This window comes from Diceros bicornis, chromosome 34 (assembly GCF_020826845.1).
Source record: "Diceros bicornis minor isolate mBicDic1 chromosome 34, mDicBic1.mat.cur, whole genome shotgun sequence".
Lineage (NCBI taxonomy): Eukaryota > Metazoa > Chordata > Mammalia > Perissodactyla > Rhinocerotidae > Diceros > Diceros bicornis.
Window position 1 is genome coordinate 30,339,335 of NC_080773.1, and position 24,241 is coordinate 30,363,575.

Consider the following 24,241-nt stretch of genomic DNA (forward strand, 5'->3'; position numbering starts at 1 on the left):
TTCTTCAGTTTCTTGAATGACCATCTCACATGCTATTCCTTTTTCCTGGAACTTTTCCAGAAATTCCATGCTCAGTTAATTTCTGGATAAATTTATTATGTCAAATTGAAACTTATACACTCAAAGATATCCCCATAATATCTAGATTGTGTCAGGACCTACCGTTTTATTATTTCATAGACACAGAGCTACTCCACTTCAAATATTAATAAAATATAAATTACATAAGTATCTATATAATAATTACATAATATTACATTTACAATTGCTATTACTATTTATGCTTTATTAGTGGGCAGAAAGGTGGTCTAGTAGTGAAGATTCAGTGTTCTCACTGCCACAACATAGGTTTGTTTCCTGGTCACGAATCAACACTAGGCATCCGTCAGTTGTCATACTGTGGTGGCTACATGTTGCTGTGATGCTGAAAACTATGCCAGCAGTATTTCAAATGCCAGCAGGGTCACTGTTAGTGGACAGGTTTCAGTGGAACTTAAAGATTAAGACAGATTAGGGTGAAGGATCTGGCCACCTACTTTCAAAACAATTGGCTGTGAAAACCCTACAAATAGCAATGGAAGTTTGTCTGATACAGTGCTGAAAGGTGAGAGGATGGCACCAAAAAATAAATATATATATATATACACATATCAAGCAGGATTCCACTCTGCTATACACAGGGTTGCTAGGAGTCAGATTCGACTTGGCAGAACTACCAACAAATTGGGCAGAGGTGTAGTCTGTCTTGTTCACCATTATCTTGTAATATGACTTTCAAAATTGCGCTTGCCGATCTGTGATGATGAGTGAATAAAAACTGAACATTGTACAAAAACATAACCTTATATATTTTTGATAAGATTAGGTGATTTTGTATTCCTTATCCAGACAAAGCAGAGGCTGTATACACTGAAGCCATGGATCATGAGAACAAAAGGACTAACAATTGGGAAACATTCATTGATGAAGACAGAAATGTTAACTAACAATGAACTGGGATTGTTATAAAGAGCAATATAGACTTGGAAGATGGTGGAGAAAGTGTAAAATGATACAAAGGTGCTCACCAAGACAAGGATGCTTTGAGTAGCTCTGGACTCAGGGGAGGATCTGGAAGAGGCATTGGTTCTATGAATGTGTTGAACCCTCTGCTTGTGTCTGTACCGGATGTAAATCGTGGAACCACTGGCCCAGAGCATGAGCTCCAAACAGAAAACACCAGAGATTGATAGCAATGCTGCATGTAGTGATTGTGTGATTTTGTTAGGAAGTATCCCAGAACAGTATCCAAAATCCTTTTTCACTGTGGTGTTTGTGTTGTTCCATTTGCTAGTCACATACATAGGAAAAATTATATTTGCCAGTGTGTGCAAGATCCAGCACAAGCAAATAAAAGAGCCAATGTGCTTGGAAGATTTCAGTTTAAGCTCTGCCCATCTGGAATTCCTGAGACTGATGGTGATGGCCTGGAAGATACTAAAGAGGCAGGTGCTGCTGATGGACACACCCCTGGCCACTCTGTGAAGATAGAAAACAAGTTTGCATCTTGTATCATTGAGAAAATCTTTCAAACCAAAAGCTGCCATTGTCTGGGGGACTCCTTTAGAGAAGAGAACTGAAGAGTTGGCTACAAACAGATGCTTGAGAATCAAATCGGTGGACCTTAACCCACATCCAGTGGAGTAAAGGAAGAGATAATGGTGAAGAAGAGAGAAATTTCCAAGGATTCCGAATACAGTCTGTGATGAGAAGATCATTCCTAATGCCACATCCCTGGAGGCCATTCTGCCAGCTGCCAGTGACTGATATTGTCTTCAGGACCAAAGGATCCTGTGTGGGAATATGATGCACTGGCTTCATTTGTCATGTCAACTGAAATCAAATATTCTCCACTTAGTTTCGCTGTAGAAATATGTATAGTTTTTTCTTTCCTTAACACGATTTCCACAGTGGAAGGGAAAAGCTTTAAGAGCATTTACCATGTATGGACAACTTCTATGAAGGCCATTCATGAGGTAACTTTTTTTTTAATTTTCCTCATAAATCTATGAGGCAGGCACTATGATTACTTTCATTGTAATGATGAGGAGAACATAGATACAGAGAGGTTAAGTGTTTGTTTAAATTCACACTTTGTTTAGGGGAAAATAGGGTATTAACCTGGCTGTGCTGATTGCAAAGACAGAGCATTTAACCATCATGCTATACTAACATGGCTAGTTAAGTTAGCTGCATTCTTTGAATAATTTAGTTATATATTTAGTTTTGTTTTTGTTCTGTGTAATTTTACCTTACTTTGCTGGTGTATTATTTTTCAATTTTGGTTGTAACAAGTTTCAATTTACATGTAGTTTTATTCTATGAGACAATATCAATTATGAATAAATATTTACAAATCTTAGGGTAATGTAGACACACTGATTGCAGTGTAATATTGCAGGATCCTGCCCCATAACCAAGTTGGACTTAATGAATTCAAGAATTGCTCAATCTTAGGATGGCAATGGAAAGATGTATTTGCCTTGACGCCAGGAAGAGAAGTACCATAGCGCCTATTACAGGAATTATTGAACAAGCTCAAGTACTGCCCTAAACTATGGGATATGAAACACTAATAGAGGATAATATCATTTAGGGTTAGAAAACAAATTATTACTAATTTCAAATCATAGAGCATCTATCCATTCACATCTGACTTAAGTAAAACTATTAGCAATGAGGCAAAGTTTGTGCAAGATACTCATATGTAAGACACAGACAAAATAGATGTAACAAGTGGAAATTTGTGCATTTTATAAATTTAAATTTTACAATTTTGGATTTATATTAGAATATTTTTAAAGCAGAGAATAAATCACAAGATACATTTGGGTCTGACAGCTTCTGTCTGAATTGCAGAATTATAGCCACCTTTTCCTTAAATGTTGCTTCTTTAACTTTAAGAAGAAAGTTTCACAGACAATGGATGTTTTCTAGAGACACAATTACTGTCTCCATTAAGCACTTCATATTCCTAGAGAAAACATTTCTATTCTAGCAATTTCCATTCAAATACACAGTTTCTTCATTGGATTAGATGATTCCTGTGGATTCACCCTATTCTTTATTGCAAGCATGGAAGTATTATAGGTGCACCTCTAGTAATTCTGGCAACTTTGTCTATGGTTCCTGTAAGGTAGGATGAAAGCAATTGATTTCAGAAATACAGTCTTTAAGCACCTTCTGAATCAGTTTTTATTATCGTTTGTATTAAACATCAACAATCACTCTCGGTGAGGACTACATTAATCACATCTGAATCAATTGGAGAGCGGTTTAGGACTGCTAGGCCCCCTATTTCTCTTTACTAGTTCAGCTCATGCCTCAGGAATGATTTCTCCTTCCTGTGGGGTTTTCACACTGGATCAGTTTCAATCCCAAAAGAATCTTCTGAAATGCCTACTTCTCTTACAGACTCTGCCTCTCAGACTGAAATAGAAAGTACTCATAGACTCCATCCTTCTGTCTGCACAGTGAGCTCAGTGTGAAGATCATGACATAGGTATGTGTGTGTGAGAGAGGGAGCCAGACCCTCAGATATGGATTTGTGATTCTGTGACCTCACCTCCCCATGGAAGTTTAATTAGTATTTCACCTGTAATGGCATTGATAGGATAGGCTTGGGGAGCTGAGACCATTTCTGAAAAACTTTTTCCTAGTTGCTAATTACTAAAACCAATTACAAGTTTATAATTAGCATTCCCAAAGAGACCATTTAAGTATTGTGAAAGGCTTTTAGATTTTCATGATTTGGGGAGCAGACAGGGCCTCACATGGAGGAGCAGAAAATGCTGAGTCTCACACATGAGGGACTGGCAGCCAAGCACACGCGTCTCACTGGATGCTCTGCTTCCCTGAGTAATCTTTCTCCCCAAAAGTGATTCTTTCCGAATCTTCATACCGCTAAGCCATGCCCTAATTTATGTTATGAGCAAAGAAATGGAAACAAAGTAACTGAGAAGGATTTTCAAAATACAGTAAAAAGAAGAACATGAAGTCAAGCATTCACAGACAATTAATTTGGAAGTCTAAGTCATATGGAAACTTTGTAGGAAAATATACTTTACTAGTATTGAGCACTCAGTACTGGTAGGAGGCCGAAATAGAACAATGTCCAGAGAAAGGGAGAAGTTTCTGAGGCCTGCAGGAATAAAAGCACCAGGATCTGATCCTTTGAAAACTCATTCCTCTAAATATCAGATAAGCCAATGAATGCTACTCATCCAGTTCAAGATCATTGAATGGTTGCCACACTCCTATACACTTGTTTTTTCTAATGTTTTAGTAATGGGCACTGATTACTTTTGTAATTAATCAAGAAATATAAAACACGAATTCAAATCAAATCTTTGGTTTTCCTACAAATAAATCTACATTTGAACCAGGTCCATTATCAAATGTCTCTCAATGTCCAACTCAGGTATTAGAGCCATAATGGTGGACAGCCTCTAGTACATCCACCCAACCACCCACCCACCCACCCCAACATACACATAATGATGCAAACACACACATGCAAGTACATCAAACAATCAAATAAACAGTCACATATACACACGCATTTACGCACGTATATCCTCACACATGCATTCTACCACAAACACTCATCCACAGACTTACTATACAGAAACACACACATTAATACACACTCTGTATGATGTGTACTCATTCAAACTCACACACTCATTTTCATTCAAAAAAACCCAACTTACATAGTCAGCATATGCATATGTTTCTTGATATTGTGTTCATAAATGAATGAAATAGTGGTATTTCTTGACTTCTTTTATTCGTCCACCTTTTTTACTCTTTTCAACTCTGTACCAACTCATGAGCATGATATTAAAATGTCCAAAATGTAGAAAGTGATGTAAGCATCACCACTTTAGGTTAAGACACTTAGCAAAACAGAGTATTGAGGGAGTGACAGTGCACAGGTGTGTGATAGAGCAGGGTAAGAATGATAGCACAAGAAAGGGTGGCATAGGGAGAATATGGGGGTGCAGAAAGCCTGGAAATGTGGGCATGTGAAATGGGGGTGTCTACTCAAAAACAAATTTGCCTGTTATTTTACCTTCAAAATAAGTTTATTTGAGAATAGCCAAAAGAATTGCAATTTGCCATGTGTGCTATGGTGAACCATAGGCAAATCCATAAAACAAAGGAGGGGAGCTTGCTTTCATAGAGAAAAAGGGGGAGTAGGGAATGGCTGTTCTAAACCAGAGTCCATTGAGGGAAAGTAACTGTTCAGGGCAGCAATTGCTTCTCATTGGCTGAGCTGTAGCATTTCTCATTGGCTGGGCTGTTGCTAGGTGGGGAAAGAACTCTCCCTTCGGTAGTAAGGTAGTTGTAGTTCTTTGAAGGTGCAAGCTATCACTTCCTATCTGTGTAATTGATGATGTATGATAGGGCTTGAGAGCTCCCCTTATAGGCCTTTCCAACTCCAATTTTTTTAAGGTTTCTTTTATTAATTTCCACAGAGGAAAAAGGACAGATAGTTCAAAGGTGCAATTTGGTTAATGTCACAGAGGGATAAAGGTGCACTGGTAAGTTTAAGGGTACAAGATGATAGAGTGTGCAAGGAAGTTAAGGCTACAGGAGACATTGGATGCTTCGGGTGTTAGAGATATAGGGCTTCATGGAAACAAAGGGGATTATGGGTATGGTGAGATAATGGACAAAGGTGGAGAAAGAGCAGGAAAGGATGAAAGGCTCAGGAGTGTTAATGTCTATGAGGAGTTGAAGAAAAGGAGAGATGGAGCAGGATAATGGGTGGGGTATGTGGTGGTCCAAGGCATAGATGGAGGGTAGGAAGGGGAGCTGGAGGGATAATGGGCACCAGGAGGCAAAGTGTGAGCAAAGCTATTTAGGGAGTAGGGAGGATAGTGAACATGAGTGGGCTGAAGGTCCTGGGAGCAAAGGGCAGGATTATAGGGTTGGGATAATCATGGTGGTCGTGGGAAGCTGAGGAAACCCGATTGTTGGGAATTCAGGTGCAAGTGAAGGATGACCCTGAGAATGAGGGTGCTGGGGCAATGTAAGGCAAGGTTTGACAGACATCCTTGCAATGGGGATGTCAAATATAAACACAGCTGGACATTAAAGTAGTGAAAGCAGATTTTATTCAGTAACTGTTGACAGTAGGGGACAGAGCTGAACTCCATTCCAATTTATGCAGAGGTGATTGGGTTTTTTGAAGTCAAACGAGTTCCTGTGTTTTTCAAATTTTTGAAATCTTTATTAATTTTAAAGTCTTCAATAATCTTTAATAATTTGCATCTGTTTTATAATGATATTACAGGGAGATACATATCAAAATCTTCCTGTGTTTGAGGAAATATTTTCTTTTTTTTTGATGAATATGTTCATTTCACTCTTGTAAATTTCACAAGCAAGAAAACTCCCCATAAACAAATGGATTCATAACTTTCATCTATAATCCGCTTCTCTCCAACTGTTCTAAGGTTGATGAAAATTTCCACCATCCACTTATTTATTTGCTTGTGAATGTGGCAGTCCATGCTGAAATCTCTTTGGTGCAGACATGGCTGGTTGAGAATATTACCTAATACAACATAATCTACATAATCTACCTTCCAAAGATCCCCAAATCTATCCCCAACACTGTAGTTTTTTTTAATGTGCAGGAAATAAATGCATGGAATCATTTGATAATAGGATTGGATTAGATTTCAGTTACATCTTGGTGAACTGTAGAGATTTAAAACTGAGGAGGCAGATTATAAATGTACTCAAGTTAAGAAATCTATCAAAATGGTTCCTTAGTTTTACAACTTGAAAGAATCCTTCCTAGTGTCATAATCAACATTTCCAATAAAGATGGCAAAGTTTCGACCCATTCTTCACTGTAACAAAATAACACAGTTATATATATTAGAAAAAAAACTTACTAAATGTATTTGGAAGTTGTTTATACAGGATGAAGCTTCACTAATCATCAGAAATTCATATTGGGGAAGATCTTAAAACTATAATTAATGGGGCATTGTATTTAACCAAGAGTCAAACATTACTAATCATCAAAAAATAAATACCTAAGAGAAGTCTTAAAAATACAACGTGTGTGGCCAAGTTCTTATCCAAAATTCCATCCTTGAGGGATGGAATATTAATTCCAGAATATTAATTTTGGAATGAAATCTTACAACTTTTCTGAGTAATAATGTTCGAGCCTCACTGAATATGAGGTAATTCAAATACAATGACTATCAAAAGGCTATAACCAATGTTTAAACTTATAAACATCAAATAATGTACACTGCAGTAAAACCTTATAAATTTAATATATATTAAAAACTTTATCCAAAATCCCTTTATCTCATCAAGAAATTCTAACTGGAGAGAAATCTTCCACAGGTAGGAATTTGAAAGCAACATATTTCATAATAGATATTAACTCTACAATATTGCCTTAAAGATTATTGAAGGTAAAAATGAGACCTTGGAAATTTGATAATCTAGCTTTACTTTCTTGAGAGTTCATACAAAAGGGAACAGACATCCCTATTAAATGCCTCTGGAAATATTGCAAAAGTATTCTTTGGTTGAAAACAAATTCAATTGCCTTCAAAAAGAATATATACTCTACAGAGTATATACCCACATCTGACAGATAATTCAGAAATAAAAACCAACAAAAAAGCTAAAATTTAAAACAATTTTTTTACTAAAAAATACTTTCTAGTTACTCTTGGGTAAATGTAAAGTGCATATGAAATTATATTTAGAAATTATTGACAAATGAATTCTGATGTCACAAAAGTTTATCTTAAAGGTGCTTGAGTTTTATCACTCACCTCGTGTGGAATAAATACAAGTATAAAGAATGCAATTTACATCTATTTTTAGTTATTGCTTTTTTTTAAAGGAATAGTTGGTGACCTAAATTATCACATGCCTGATCCCTCCATCTCCTACACCCCAGGTCTTGTCCCTATGAAATTTTCTGGAACTGAGCACAGGATAGAGCCAGGATGAATGGGGAATAGAAATGGAAATGATATTCTGATTGAAGTCCCTATGAAATGGCAAGTTTCACACAGGTAGTGTTTTGCATTGCAAAACATTTTGCATTGCATCCCCTGCACAAGACAAGTGCATTCCTTGCTTAATTAAACTGTTTAAATTAAATTCTAATTGCAGGAGATATCTCCGGATCGAACCATCTATGCAACGAGGTCCCGGTTCCCAGCCCGCTCGCCTCTCTCCCAGGAGAAACTTCTCTTCTTCGCAAAACAGTTTTTCACTGAAACCGTTTTCGACTTCTTAAAACGTAAACATCGTAGCTCTGAACAAAGTGGTCCCTCAACTCTAAGCTTTTACGTTAAACTATTTGAAACATCAACTTTAAGTGGGCAGAAAGCAGCCCTGCTCCACACGACACAAACGAAACTCAAATAGTTCCAAACGCCACAAGACAGGTGGACCCCGCCCCCCCGCCGCCCCGTCCAGCCCTGGCGGCTATTCACGCCCCGCCCACTGCCGGAAGCGCTCCGCTCAGGTCCCGCCCAGCCACCCCTTGCGGCAGCGCGCATGCGCAGTGTCGTGCAGACCCGGAAGCGGCTGTCGCAAAGGTGACAGTGGCGTTTGTGCTTTTCGTTGTTTCTGGTTTACACCTGAGAGTCTCTGTCCACAGTCCCACACGTGGGGTCTCGGGGTCACTACGGACGTTAAAATCTCGGGACCCGCGCCTCATATCCGCGGTAAGTCCCGGCGTTGCGGTGAGACGTCTCGAACCCTGACCTCTTCGCTGCCGGGTCGGGGTCCGCGTTCGTTTCCGGTTAAAACCTTTGCCAGGCCGTCCCTGCCAGTGGTGTTTCGGCCTTCACGCCACGTAGACACCGCCATGCGCGTTGTTTTCCTGCTTAAACTCCTCCACTGACCGCCCCTCCCACCCGCGTCTTTAAAGCTTGTGAGATGGTTTGAAACACTTGGCGCCTCGCGCCCCTTTCGGGCCCATAGATGCCGGATTGCCGCCCCGGCCCTGGGATTCTGCGGACTCAGCTGCCCTCCTGAGGATCCCTCTCACGGAATAAGAGCCCCGATACCCTTGATGAGCACACTTCAGTGGGGTGCGATTTAGGACGGAAGATCACAGGGGTCACCAGAGCAGGTCACCTCCTCTGCTCGGGAATCAGGGGTCTTGTGGAAGCGGTGAGGGCGAAGGGGAGGTCAGGAAAGCGGCAGGACGAGAGGATGAGGGGATCAGGAGAAAGAGACCCAGGGAGAATTAGGGAGAAGTAGAAAAGTGAGAGAGAAAAGATTAACGAGAGGGTCCATAAACAGACGGCAATGTAGAGGATGTAGGGGGGACTTGGAAAGAGAGTGAGACAAGATAGAACAGAAAATAGAGAAATGTAGAGGAAAGGGAGGAGCTCCAGAGAGATGAAGGGGAGCCACACTGGGAGGAGGGGCCCTTGGTTAGCAGAAGTGGGGACAACAAAGAGCAGGCATTTCAGACAGAGTGGTTAGAAGAGTTGGGGCAGCCAAGTGCAGGGACGGAAAGGAAGGGTAGGGTGACGGAGCAGAGGGAGAAAGAGCACCCAGAGAGCTTAGCCAGCTGGGGGTGCCAGTGAGTTGGAGTAGAGGGGGTGTAACAGGAAAGACAATGTGACAGGGAGAGCAGAGGGGACACAGAGATGGAGGAGAAAGAGGGAGAAATGTATGGAGATGGGGAACAATCGGAAAGATTGATGAGAAAGAAAAAGTGAAATAAGTTTCAGGGAACAAGTAGTATAGGGAAAGGAATAGAGAGAAGGGGAGAGAGAGCAGAGGAGGAGAGAGGGGAAACCAAATGAGCAGAAACTGAGAGGGAAAACACGGGGAGAAAAGCAGCAGAGAGCAACTGAAGGAAAAAGGCAGAAAAAGGTGGACAGACAGAAATACATAAGAGTGGAAAAAGAAGATGACAGATCAGGATGGGTAGTGAGGTGATGAGATATGGATGATCAAGTTGTGATATATTGACTTGTGGCCTTATAATCTTTTTACTTTAAAGTGTGCTTAATTGTTTCAGTTATACAGATGAGGATGAGGGTTGCCAAACTGCTCTTTATAAGGCTTGTGTATTTTATAACTATTTGCATCACAAGGTAGCTTTCATTTGCAACCCTTATTCAGTCAGAGGAGAGAGACTTGTCTCAGTCAGTTACAGGTCACCCTCTTCTCTTTTCCTGGGAGAGCATGAAGGAGGTGAACTGGGACAAAAATTACTAAGTCACTACATGATGCTTTTTAAAGGGATATTAAAAGTGTCGCTTTTTTTCTTTTAGGTGGATTTTCTTTTTTCTTTCTATGGCTCTTACATTTAATTCATTGTTTATTTTTTTAAGCCTCTTGAGATAAATCTTAGCATATTGAATTTTCGCTTTTCTGTAAATAATTACTAACTTCTGAAATAAGCTTTGGTGACATCTCCTAACTAGCTCTTACCACTCTTTTGTAACCATGAGGTAGTCTCAATTTTTTTTTTAAAACTTTGACCTCAGAAGTCATTAGATTAAAAAAAAAAAATCCCAAATTGTTTTCCCTTTTAAATATATTGTGTCTAAATATATTCCTGTTTAACTATATTGTGTCTATATTGTGTCCCTTTTAAATATATTTAAATATATTCCCTTTTAAATATATTGTGAATCTAAATTCAGATTATAAGCTCTGTATTCTTTCTACTGTTTATCTTATGTTGGAACATTCTTTGGTACTTAGGAAATAATTTTAGACCATTTCAAGTGCACTTTATAAGGATGTGTATGATCTTAACAGTCAGAACCTAGTTAAGTGAGTTAGACTGATATTCAACAGCTTCTTTTCTTCCCTTTCTGTGATTTGTTGAATTAGTGAGCTATGAGCTACAAAGTAGATGTTTCCCTCAAGTCCCTCTGACCATTCTCTGAAAATGTTGAAAGATGGGCTGGATTGACTTGAAACTTTGTCCTAGCAGAGCTCATCTGTTCATGGTGAAGAAATTTGCCCTGAGCTTATTTCCATAGCTAACTTGCTTTCGGAGTTTTCAGCACCAAAGTGTATGTGTCCATCATTTTATATGTTTTAAATATTTCACTGTAACTTCCTGGAAAAGAGAAAGTAAATACTTGGGATCAATGCGATTAAAACCACAGAAGTTTCTTTTGCTCAGGCATATTAAAGATGATCTTGAAATTTTTAAAAGGGGAAGGAGATGATAAGGACAAACTGCCCACTGCCTCATCTAGGCCACTTGGTGAAATGACTTTCCTTCTGGGAAAGGATAACTTGGTGAAATGACTTTCCTTCTGGGCCTCAGTGAACCCACCTGCAACGTGGAGGTAATGGACAAGACCAGGAATTCTGAGTGACAGTGATCTCTGAAATGATTGGCAATATTGCATGTGTGTCTATGTGGCATTTTTCTACAGGAGGGTGACAGTTGTAATTAGAAGCTTAAAGGAGTCCCATCCCAACAACAGTGATGAAAACTACTAGGAAAGAGGCAGAGCATAGGCTCAGAGATGGAGAGACTGTCTCTCTGAGTTCTCTTTCTGCATCGGGAGTAAATCTGAAGTAGGTCACATCAATCCCTGTCATTAAATGCTCCACTGACTTCCTGTCACTCAGGACAAATCTAGGCTCCTGGATATGAGACCAGAAAGCACAGGTAATAAAGGAAAAAATAGATAAATGGGCTTCATGAAAAGCAAGAACTTTGTGCATAAAAGAACACTATGAATAGAGTGAAAAGGCAGCTCACGGTATAGGAGAAAATACTTGCAAATCATATATGTGATGAAGGATTATTATCTAGAATATATAAAGAACTCCTGCAACTCAACAGCAGAAACAACCAACCGTTAAGAAATAGGCAAAAGACTTATATAGACATTTCTCCTAAGAAGATATATAGATGGACAATAAGGTCATGAACAGATGCTCAACATCACTAATTATTATAGAAATGCAAATCAAAACTACAGTGAGCTTACACTTCACACCCATTGGGATGGCTAGTATAACAAAAAACAAAATAACAAGTGTTGGAGAGAATGTGGAGAAATTGAAACAATTGCAAAATTGAAAAATTTGTATTGCTTGTAAGGATGTGAAATGATGTAGCAGCTGTGGAAAAACAATATGGTGATCTCTTCAAAAAGGTAGACATAAAATTACCGTATGATCTAGCAATCCTGCTTCTGGGTATATACCCAAAGAAATTGAAAGCAGGGACCCATGCAGGTATTTGTACACCCATATTCATAGCAGCACCATTTACAATAGTCAAAAGATAAAAACAACCCAAATATCCATCCATGGATGAATGGATAAATACAATGTGGTATGTTCATTCAGTGGAACATTATTCAGCTTTAAAATGGTTTTAAAACAATCCACAACATGGATGAACGTTGAAGATACCCTAAGTGAAGTAAGCCAGACACAATAGGTGAAATATTGTATTGTTCTCCTTATGTGTGGTACCTAGAGTAGTCAGATTCATAGATACAGAAAATAGAGTGGTAGTTGCCAGGAGCTAGGGGAGAGAGGGCAGTTGCTGTTTCATGGGTACAGAGTTTTGGGAAGATGAAAAAGTTCTGGAGACGGATGGTGGTGTTGGTTGCACAGCAATGTGAATGTACTTACTGTCACTAAACTGTACACTAAAAATGGTTAAAATGGTAGTTGTTATGATAGGTACATTTTACCACAAAAAAAAAAAAATCCATGCTCCTCATTGAGGCCACACAGCTCTGTATCACTAGGCCCCCTGCCAGTGTCTCTATCCTCATCCTGGGAGCTTCCCCTCTTCTCATGGCCCACTCTGACCCAGTCACATTAGCTTTTTCTCTGTTCCCAAACTCCAGAACCTTTTCTGTCTCAGGTCTTTGTTCCTGCTCTTACCCTTGTTCCTTAGTCATCACGTCTCTGGCCCTTTATCTTCCAGTCTGCAAGGGGATGGGTGCCTTGGTTCTGAGGGTGTGGATCCAGGAGGTGCACCACACCAGCCACTCCACACAGTGACTTTTCTAGGGTCATTTGTGGGTACAAGATTTGTTATGCAACCCATAGTGGAACTATAGGAAAAATCTCAGAGATCGTTTGGGGGATACTTGTTGGTATTTTAGGAGAAATCTCACTGTTGGGTTGCAAGTCAACAAAGTTTTGTATGCATTTTGGAGACTGCAGATGACAATTTGGGGTGCTTCTGTGGAAGTTGTGGGAATCTCATTGGAGTATGTGCATCATTAGAGACATCTTCCATTTTATTTAATAGATTACCGAAGTGCTTGCATATGGGATGGGGTCATTGTGGGTGAAAATATGGTGTTGTGGGTCCTTGGGCATCTTTATGTTTATTGTTCCATCAAGCAAGCCTGAGTTATTGGGTCCTGGAATGAGATGTGAGATTTCATGGCAGAATAGAGGGGTCGTTATGGGGTCTCTGGGGAGTGTGTTGGACCCCGTGGCAGCTTGTAAGAGTGTCCAGAGCAGAAGTAGTGGTGCCAAAGGCTCAGGTGGCAGGTTGTTATTGTTAGGGAGGACTTACTGTGGGTAACTTTCTGGGCACAACTGGGGAGAGGCTGTACGGGCCCCTGACTCTACAGGCACGTTGTCCCAGGAATCAGAGGGCAGACACGGCCACAGTGATCTGCAGCTCAAAGGCTCATCCTTGGGACTATCCTTGAGGAAAAGATGCAGCTACTACTTCCTTGTGGCCAGGCCAGTGCTGGTTTCTCTGTGTTGGCCTCCCCCTGCCCTTCCTAACAGACAGACAGACAGTCACACACACACACACACACACACAGTCACAAGGTAGCTGAGGAGCAGAGGAACAAGATGTTTTAAACTAAATATGGAACAAAGGTATTTCTCCAACAGGCGGGAGGTCAGGAGGTCCTGGGAGAGTTTGGAGAGAGGAACGCAAACACTGGGAGGCACTGGGAAAATACAACTAAAAACTCAAGTAAAACTAAAGCTAAAAAAAAATATTTCCCGCCACCCAGAAAACCTTTCCACAAGAGTTGAAGAGAAAGAAAAAGTTTTATTATTGAATAAGCATTAAACCTAAGAATGATACCATCATCGAGGATCCACGAAAAGTTTGCAAAGGGAGAAAGAAATCTCGCCGTTGTTTATAGCCAAGCAGATAGAACCCATTATGTACATGTTCTCAAGATAAGTGATTATTAGTCCTCAAGTAAGAGGACTTGACAGCACTGTTTGTCAAACATAGTTCATCCTATATTATCCTGGTAATTGCAGTGGCCATTTTGTGTTAAACTGTCTTCATTCAAAGGGAAAATAAAACTTCTCACAGCAGCAAGTATATGACAGCAGGTAGATTTACAACTTGGTGACAGGTACCTAAGTGAAACTTCTACCTTTCTACCTGGACGGGGAAGTGGGGGCACAGTCTTTCTTGGTATTTACATTTCAAAGAGATGGCTCCCAGATCCTTGAGAAAAACATTCTTGGGCCATTAAACTGGCTAGAAGCTTATAGAGCAGACAAAGAATTTGTAATTGCAAGAGTTTTTTGTTTGTTTTCAGTTAATGCTCCAATAAAAGAGAGGAGAGGAAAGTCGCATTCCTTTTTTGTACCAGAGATAATTTTATTGTTATTATTTTCATTATTATTTGATTATTATTTGCCCTTACAGGGCTTAAAGTCCCAGTAATGGGAGGGAGATTCCTGAACTTGAGGAAGGAGAAGCTGTGCATGTTCTCACCAAGTGACCCTGCGCTCAGCAGTTACTAAAGAGTGGGTGATAAAAGGGATCACATTTAGGGTAAGGATTCTTTCTACTGAAGACACATACGCACTCTACATACACAGTGCCGCGTTCGTCCTTTATCTTTTCTGGAATGGCAAAGTGGGGGCTTCCCCAGGTAGGTGACTTGATGAAGAAAGCTCCTTTTGTCTGTGCCTCTCCTTTGTCCCCTCTCGAGTCTTCCGACTTCTCCTTTGCTGTTGTGTTCACACACTTCCTGCTGTTTATCAGTTTGTACAATCTTAGAGTGAATCAAGCCAGAATTTGGGGACTGCAAATGTTTCAGCCAAACGTCATTGCAAAATCAGAAATCTTAGACATCGGGAAAATCTCCATCAATGGGTCTCAGCAGCCAAGAGGACTCTCCTCTTTCTGCAGAATTCAGGCTTCTTTATTGCCAGTGCAATAAAGAAGGGTGCATTCAGCCCAAGACAGCTACCCCACAAAATCAACTCACCACGTTTCTTACATGTGCCCTTCCCACCTGCTGTGGGTGAGGAGAGTGGTCTCAGTGAGGGACTCTTGGCTCTGCCATCCTCTGCAGCCCCTGGCCAGCTCCGCCCTCACTTGTGAGAAGACCCTTCGAAGCAGAGCTAGGACCCCTGCATACATTATCCTCCAGCGTGAAGCCCATGCCAGAAGCCGTCAATCATTCATTCAGTGCATATGGAGCCTCTACTACATGGCAGGCTTTGTTCCCTCTGCCTAGGGATTAAAATTGTAAACCAATGGAATATAATTGCCTGCGTCATCCAGGTTATTTTAAAAGATGGTGACAGCTAAACCTTCCAGTTACTAATAGCCATGCAAGTTAATTGCCACCAGACAGAGGATTCATGTAATCATTTCCTCACAACACTTGACTTCCTTGCTTCTGCACACCATCTTCTCATCCAACTCTGCCTGCTTTGTGTCTGTCCCCCTCTCAGCTGGAGGAAGACATAAACCCAAGTTGCCTGGTCTTATTTCAGATTCCTGGCCCAGCTCCTCTGGAATTTCCCTATTGGCCTATTCCATGCCATTTCCTCTGGAGCCTCTCAGAAGTCCAACTCCTCCTTTCCCATCTTCACTTTCAGCCAAAGACCTTTTTTCTGAGCACCTGGAAGCAATGGGAAGAGATCTTCTTGCTGGGCCACCTGGGTTTTTTGCTTCACTGCTGACTGGGAGTAGTCTGTCCCTGCACCTAGCTGTTCCCCACCCTGCGATTGTGCCGTTGTTCCAGACCCCCTCACTGTCTCAGGATGACACTGCATCCTTCTGCCACCATGTCATTTTTTACCCCTAGGGAATTATTTTGGTCGTCATACTCAGATGGTGGTATAGCCCAACTTTAACAAAACAAAACATAGCCTTTTTAGTCACTGCATTCTCTCATCTTTAAAGAGAAAAATCCTCAACTACATTGTCTCCTGTAATAAGAGCCCTTCTTCTATGCTCCATTTCAGAACAAAATACACTAAAAACTTGTTCGTACTCTGTCTTCAATTCTTGCCTATGATTGTCCCTTGAACCCTATCCAGTCAAATTTCCTCATCTATCATTCCATTGATACTTGTCAGAGGCAGTACTGTCCTCCCATTTCTAAATCTAGTGGTTAATTCACAGTTGGCATCTTATCCTGTCAACAACACATTGAACAGTTGATCACTCTGTCTTCCTTTAAACACTTTTTTTCTTGGCTTTTAGGACATTCTACTATTTAAAAATAAATCTTATCTATCATCTGTCTGTCTTTCACCTTCCTTCTCCCGTGTCTGTTCACTTCTCAGTTTGCTCTGCTGGTTTTTCCTCAACTCCCTGGTCTCTAATTATGGGAGTACCCCATAGCTTAGTCTTGGACCTCCTTTCTTCTCTTTCTGCACCCAGTGACTTTTTATATCATCCTGTCTCATGGCTTTAAACACCTTGACATCTCCCAATTTCACATGTTCAGTGCAGACCTCACCCTTGAACTCCAGATTCCTGTTGTCTAGCTGTATCCTTGACGTCTCTGCTGGGATGTTTCATAGGCATCTCCACCTGAAAATGTCCAGACATGACCCCCTGAACTCTCTAATTGTGTTCCCCATGCAGTCCTCCACATCTCAGTTAAGAGCAGGGTCTTACTCCCTGTGGCCTAGGTGACCATCTTGACATGTTTTCCAAATATACAGGATATTATATTATTTATATGTGTTTTAAGTAAATTAAAGAAAGAACTAGATATTAACTTAAGATGGTTGAAGGAATATGTGATGTGATTTCTAGAATTCACTTGGGATGGGGGAGAACAATGTTTGAAGACCCCGGGCCTCCCTGATCTGTTCTTCCAGGACCTCTGTGAGCTCATCTCCTGCTTGTCTCCTCCTCCCTCACTGGGATTGAGCCACAAAGATGTCTTTGCTTTTCCTGGGGCTGGGTCACCTCTGCTTCAGGACTTTCCTAAGGGTGGTCCCTCTGCCTAGAACTCTGACTCCTCAAACGTACATGGTGAACTTCCTTCCCCTGGTTTTTGTTGTGCTATCCAACCCCCTTCTCAGTGGAACCTTCTCTGACACTCCCATTTAACATTCTAGGCACACCCTTACCCAAGCCCTGGCCTATAATGCCTGCTCTGCCTGTTTCTCTCTGCTCCTTCCCCTTCCACTGTCTGCATGCAGGGGCCAGGGCCCCAGGAGAGAGCAGAACCACACGGTGGGATATGTGCTGTGCTGGCCTCCTCTTGCTCCCTCTTGCCTTCACATTGCAATGTTGAGGCATATTGCAGATACCTCTTGTGCCCGGTTCCCAGAGATTCCCCTTCCTGTGGTCAAGGGGGATGAGGCCCAGCCTCAAGAATGTTTAAAGTACCCCAGGTGATTCTGATCTGTATCCAGCATGGAACAGCAGGGCTCTGGATCATCCATTTCTGAGGACCCAAAGCAGCCCCTAATCCAGAGATAGCTGAGGGGGCCTGTCTTCTGCATGGGGTTTGATCAGGCCTGGGCCTGTGTCTTGAAGGGGAGGGTCAGTCCAGCTCAGATCCCCACTGCTGCACCTTATGCATCAGCTTAACCAGGAGGGGAGTGACTTCTGAAGAAAGGGGTCAAAAAAGTCACATGTTGGTCTGTGTGTAGGGTTTTACTGTCCCTGAATCCCTCCCTCCTGTGGCTGTGGGCAGCAGAGGACTGTCATTTCTTCATGGTGATGTCCTCCCTGTGTGTGTAAGTATGTTGACTCTGAGTGTTAATAAGTAGCATATTTCTGACACTCAGGATTGACGTCTCAAGACTCACCCTGCCTGAGGAAAGAAGCCCAGAGAAGAAAGAAGAGGAAAGAAGGAGGAGTCAGGAATGACTCTTTCTCAGGTAAAGTCATATTCTCAGTTCGTTGTCCTGTCCTCTTCATCCTGAAAGGCCATTTGGACTTGATAATCTCTCTCTCTGAAGTGTCCTGCCTGACACGTTTGCTGGCACTCCCCCCAGGACCTTCCCTCAGTCTCCTCTCATCTCCATGCAGATTGTATCTCATATTTTTACATACATGTGTTTAATGGAGATCAAAATTAAATGTTTTTTATACATTTTTTTCAATTTTTACAGTGTTTTTTTTGTAAGTAGGCTAATATAGAATAATGTTGACAATCTTATTTAAATTTAGTACAATTTATACATATTCATTGTATCAAAAATGCTAAAAAGATGATAGATAATACAAATTTACCCAGAATTTTTCATGTAGAGGGTATTAGTTTTATTTCAGTTAATTTCAGTGTGTATGTTAGTGCACACGTGTATATGTGAGCAGGAGCCCATGATGTGTATAAAAGACATCACTTCAAAAATAAATTTTTTGGGGGCCGGCCCTGTGGCTTAGAGGTTAAGTGTGTGCGCTCCGCTACTGGCAGCCCGGCTTCGGATCCCGGGCGCACACCGACACACCGCTTCTCCGGCCATGCTGAGGCCGCGTCCCACATACAGCAACTAGAAGGATGTGCAACTATGACATACAACTGTCTACTGGGGCTTTGGGGAAAAAAGGGGAGGAGGATTGGCAATAGATGTTAGCTCAGAGCAGGTATTCCTCAGCAAAAAGAGGAGGATTAGCATGGATGTTAGCTCAGGGCTGATCTTCCTCACAAAAAAATAAATAAATAAATAAAATTTTTTAAAACAATCTTTGCAAGTATGTCTTATGTTTTCCATTAGACTTAAGTTTTTTTCCTGCACTACCATGTTAATGAGTTAAATAGCAGTAAGAATAGTAACTCATTGTGTATAAGCATGTGTGTATATATTGACCTCTTTTCTAGGTGTATGTTTTTAGCCTTGAACTTTTTTCAGATTGTCTCAGGAAACGCTCTGTGGATGTATCTTTAATGTTGTATGTGTTACTTACTGGTGTGATGGTGTAGGTTCCAGTCTAAAGTGCTGCCACCTGGTTCAGGCGCTGGCTCTGCCATTCATTATTTGGCCTGTGATGAGTCTTAGAGTGTCTGTGACAGAGTTGTGTCCTCTGTAAGGTGGGCACAAATCTTTCTCTAGATGCTATGTTGTTATGTGCGTTACTACTTACAAAACGTTTAGAGTCATGCTTATCATGTGAGAAGTGTTCAAAAGTTTTAGTTATTACATTATCATCATCATTCTAGCTTTTCAATTCTCACCTTTCATTGAAGCTGCTGTGGACTTTGTCATCCTGGAAGACAACTACTCATGCTGTAGCTCATCTGGAAATTAGTTAGCAGTTGGTATATAGAACGTAATATCTAGAACTTGTATTTAGACGACGCTTTGGTGAATTTTTTTCATTTGTATACTTCTTTTTTTATTTTTCCCTTCCTTTCAAATGAGAACTTTATTTAAGTCTCTTGGTTCAGGTACATAATGGAGATGATACAAATGTCTTACCCCTTTTCTCCCTGGGCCCACTATTGTCCCTTAGGACCCCATTTAGTAATTTGGTGACTAGAAAATCATTCTAGTGACTGGTGGTATTCCTAACTCCAATGCTGGTGCTTGTGTATTTGTTCTCCTGTATTACATGAATATATCAGTGGAAGGTAAGCCAACAGGGCTCAGGCCTCATTAATTTCTCTTTGTTCAAATCTAGAAGGTCATGTTTTCTTCTGCACCATTATTTCTTTATGATGTTATAGGATAATTCATGAAATTCTCTTCTTGTATTCACCTGAGAGTGAAAAACACATTCCTAAAATATTCTTTGGTTCCCAGTATATCAGTTACAAAAATATGTTCATCTTCTGAATATCAGTTTCCTTTTCCCTTATTTTTAGGTTTGTTTTTTTGGGTTTTGTCGTTTTGTTTACTCAGATATTGCATTGAAATTCCAGACTCTGCCTTCTTCCTGTGACTACTTTTCTACCCCAGATGGAGAGCTTCAGTTAACATGATTGTTGGCTAAGAAGGTATCATCATAGTACACCAGAGAAGTCCATATGTCTGGAATCTGGAGGAGTACTTAGGTTCCTACCAAAGACTCACTTTTTTACCTGGGGCAAATTGCATAACTTCTTTTTTTTTAATTATTATTATTTTTTATTGAGGTATAATAGACATACAACATTATATTAAGTTCAGGTGTACAACGCAGTGATTCAATATTTGTATATATTGCAAAATGATCACCACAATAAGTCTAGTTAACATCTGTCACCATACATAGAAAATTTTTTTTCTTGTGATGAGAACTTTTAAGATCTGCTCTTTTAGAAACTTTCACATATGCAGTACAGTGTATATATGTCTTTTGTCTTGCACAAAATTTTAGAATCCAGTGATTTTAAATCCTGTAAAATTCAGTGGTTTAATGGATTTCATATCTTCTGATGGAAAAGTGTAATAAAACAAAATTAAGGATATATGACTTGCTCAGACTTCTCAGTGGCTCTGTCAGAACATTCATTTCTGTCTAATTGACTCTTACACCTTTCTCCTCTTCTCATTTTTGTGAAGATAAGAACTCTCCTGATGTCCTGTTGGTGAAATGTGTTTTCATTTCAGGAACTGTTGACGTTCAGGGATGTTGCCATAGAATTCTCTCAGGAGGAGTGGGAATGCCTGGACCCTGCTCAGAGGGCCTTGTACAGGGATGTGATGTTGGAGAACTACAGGAACCTGCTCTCCCTGGGTGAGGATTTTTTCCCTCCAGAAGTTGGAATCTGCCATTGTGTATCTTTGCATTTTTCTCTTGAGTCTCTTGGGAACCCCTACCTTGCTTGACTGCGATGGAATCCCTGTTGATTCAGAAATGAAAAGCTATACAATGCAATTTCTGGATTTTAAGCTTCCACTTTCTTTAGGTCATCTGCCTACTTCATGTTAGGTTAGTGGTAGTTATACAAGTTGAGTAAGTACGAAACCTTATAGCAAAACTTGAAAACATCTGATTGCCTGGTTTTACTCTCATACTTTTGATTTAGTAGTTCTTGGAAAAGAGCTAGATATCTTTATATTTAAAATATTCTTTAAGCATTTGGAAAAAGACAGTCATTGAACAAATTTGTGAAATACTATTCTGGACCCATCTGTAATGTCCTTGCTTCTCAGCTGAACAAAGGGCTGGGATTATATTATGGAAAAGCCACAGCACATGGTCTGCCTTTTTCCATGTAAGCAGGAATCTCTCTTTCCGAGCTTAATATTATCTCCATTTTGGAGCAGGAAGAGCCCTGGACTATGAAGAGTGAGGTGAAAATAGCAAAAAAAAAACAAAAAAAAACCCAGTTACTGGGAATGTATCAAAGATATGAACAAAATAGCTTAGATGGCAGAGAAGAAGTGACTTTATCAAATATTGTTTGGGAAATTGTTCTCAAATGTGAGAGGTCTGTTGGAAAATAAAAGTTTATTTCTTGTGAGCTCTCAAAGGAAATTGTTCTTCCCCTCCTCTTACCACTCTCTCCTTCCCATGTGTAAAAGTTTCTTCCCATCGTCCAGTGGTACTCCAGCTCATTGCAAAGATGACGGCAAAGACTTCATCGTAACATTCTGTTATCCACCCACTATATGACCTCTTTCCTATCTCGACTTTGGGGAGCACAGAGAGGGCTCTTTGTAAGGTGCCTTCTTCCTTCTTGGGCCTCTCCTGAACTCAGTTCTCGGTTGACACAGGTCAGAGCTGAGGCCTCCCTAGTCCTGGCTTGCAGCCTTCTCAGCTTCCATCCTCATTTCGCATACTTGAGAGACCCTCTTTGGGAATGGGAAACATTAGCTGCTCTTCCGTTGCATCTGGGTCCCAGAGTCTCTCTCAGGAGCCAAAGCCATTTCTTCATTTCTGCTTATGCCCTTAAGGAGCATGTGTGATGGGAATAGCGTGGCTCTTTTGAGATTGTTACTCAGCAGTACTGTAGAGACAGTGGGCAGAGAGAACCTTTCTCTGATCCCCAGTCCTTCTTGGGGACCATATCTTAGGCTTTCAGGAACTCATCTTGGAGTCTGTAGGCAGCTGCAGGTCCTGTTTCAATATCCCACAAAATCTGACCCCCTTGATTGACTTTCCTACCTTTTCTTTTTCTCCCTCTTGTGGCTCCTACTTAGTCTGGGAATGTGGAAGAACTTGGCTCTGGCTGATTTCATATTTTCCTAAGTTTGTGTGATTTTTTCCTCTGAAACTTGCTTGGTTTTGAAATATGCCCACCTAGTGTCCAAATTTTTTTGGCAGTTCTTTTTGGAAGTGGGTGGCCAGGTGGTTCTTCCTAGTCTGTCTCAGTCAGGAAACTCCTCTGAAACCTGTCCCCCATGGGTGACCCTGCTGGTATTTGAAATACTGGTGCCATAGCTTTCAGCATCACAGCAACATGCAGTCGCCACAGTATGCCAGCTGACAGATGGTGGTGTAGTTGAATTGGCCAAAATTTGTTATATAGGATACTTTGGTTTTTCTATAGTATATTTTAAGTTTTCTAAACATAGCTCATGTTTTATATAAATTTCATAGATATTTTATATTTTGGTTTAAATTCTTTATTGTAATAAATCATCTCTTTGGCTAGATTCATGATGTAACTCTTGGTATACTAAACTAATATTTAAATATCTAATTTTATTTTATAGGAAACATAGCTAGTTTCTTGTGTTGCATGTACTTTTTCATCACTGTTACTTATGATACTGTTTTCCACAAAATTTCTAAATTTCTGGAAATTGCAGTTTTCAATTAACCCGTGAACACTGTTTTGTTCCTCATCTTCCATTTAACCTGAATTTTATACCTACAGTTCACCTGTCTTTGTTGACTCCTAGCCCAGTTGTCTCCTGTTGTTCTGTGGCTAGTCTTGGCTTCTTATGTTGCTGATCACCTCTGGACAGCCACCTCGCCCATGGATCTTCTGGAACTGCCAAAAGGTGTTTCAACACATAACTGCTGCTGCTAATACTGCCTTCTTTAGAAGTCATTCCTTACTCTTCATCATATGCCTGTTAAGGCTATTAATGTTCTCCTGATGATCTTTATGAAGACAGAGTTTATTAATTTGGGACAAGCGCACATTATTTTTTGTTTATTCATGATAACTGTGTGTATACGAATGCATATAGTAAGAGCGCCCTTCACTTCATGCATGTTTCATGTGAGGATTATATTAAGAGATCCAATGATAGAATTTCAGATAATTAGAGGAGGCTAGCCTAAGAGACACTGTTATTCTTATATAATATAAAGAAACTTAGCCTCAAAATTTTAACATGTCAAAAGTGGTAAATATCTATTTTTAAAATATATTGTGAAATTCATCTCTTAGATTGCTAGTGTTATTAAACATTTTTATTCATGTGGAATTCACATAACATAAAATTAACCATTTCAAAGTGAGCCACTCAAGGCATTTAGTATATTTACCAGTTGTGCAACCACCTCTGTCTAGTTCCACAACATTTCCATCACTCCATGTTAGCATCCATTACCCGTTAAGCAGTTTGTCCACATTGTTTTCTCTCCTCAGTCCCTGGAAACTTCCAGTCTGCATTCTCTCTCCATGGATTTATCTATTTTGTAACATTTCATAATTTTTTTCAATATTATCTTAACTATTTAGGGCCCTTTGCAGTTCCTTATAAATTTCATCACCTTTTGCATTTCTCCATGAAAGTTTCTTGGAATTTTGATAGTGTCTACATAGAATCTGTAGACCACTTTGGTGACTATTACCGTCTTAAAAATGTAGAATCTTCCAATTCATAAATATGGAATTACTTTCCATTTATTTAGGTCTTCTTTAATTACTATCAGCAATGTTTTGTAGTTTTCAATCTCATGTCTTGCACCTCCTTGTTTAAATTTATTTTGGGGTATTTTATTCTTTGGATATTATCATAGAGGGAATTAGTTTTTCAATTTCCTTTTGAGATTGTTCATTATTGGTGTATAGAAACACAACTGATTTTTGTATGTTGATACTGTATCCTACAACTTTACTGACATCATTTATAACACTAGTAGTTGTGTGTGTGTATGTTTTTT

At 40.2% G+C, this 24,241-nt stretch overlaps 3 protein-coding genes across 3 annotated transcripts in view; 2 read left to right on the forward strand and 1 right to left on the reverse strand.

Annotated features, from left to right (window-relative positions):
- LOC131397312 (zinc finger protein 208-like) overlaps positions 1 to 24,241 on the forward strand; it is a 649,542-nt gene that overhangs the window by 19,012 nt on the left and 606,289 nt on the right.
- On the reverse strand, positions 843 to 1,784 carry LOC131397326 (vomeronasal type-1 receptor 4-like). Its single transcript, XM_058530126.1, has one exon. It carries the CDS (start codon positions 1,782 to 1,784, stop codon positions 843 to 845), a length of 942 nt encoding a protein of 313 aa, XP_058386109.1.
- LOC131397344 (zinc finger protein 677-like) overlaps positions 8,625 to 24,241 on the forward strand; it is a 30,599-nt gene continuing 14,982 nt past the window's right edge. The window contains exons 1-3 of the mRNA XM_058530145.1: positions 8,625 to 8,762; positions 18,037 to 18,129; positions 20,785 to 20,911. Coding sequence (XP_058386128.1) covers positions 18,115 to 18,129; positions 20,785 to 20,911 — 142 coding nt within the window. The 5' untranslated portion in view covers positions 8,625 to 8,762; positions 18,037 to 18,114. The remainder of the gene's footprint in view (positions 8,763 to 18,036; positions 18,130 to 20,784; positions 20,912 to 24,241) is intronic.

What these genes read in the sequence shown, in the direction of transcription:
- LOC131397326 (XM_058530126.1), bottom strand. Translation starts at nt 1,784, where the DNA reads ATGGCCTCCAGGGATGTGGCATTAGGAATGATCTTCTCATCACAGACT.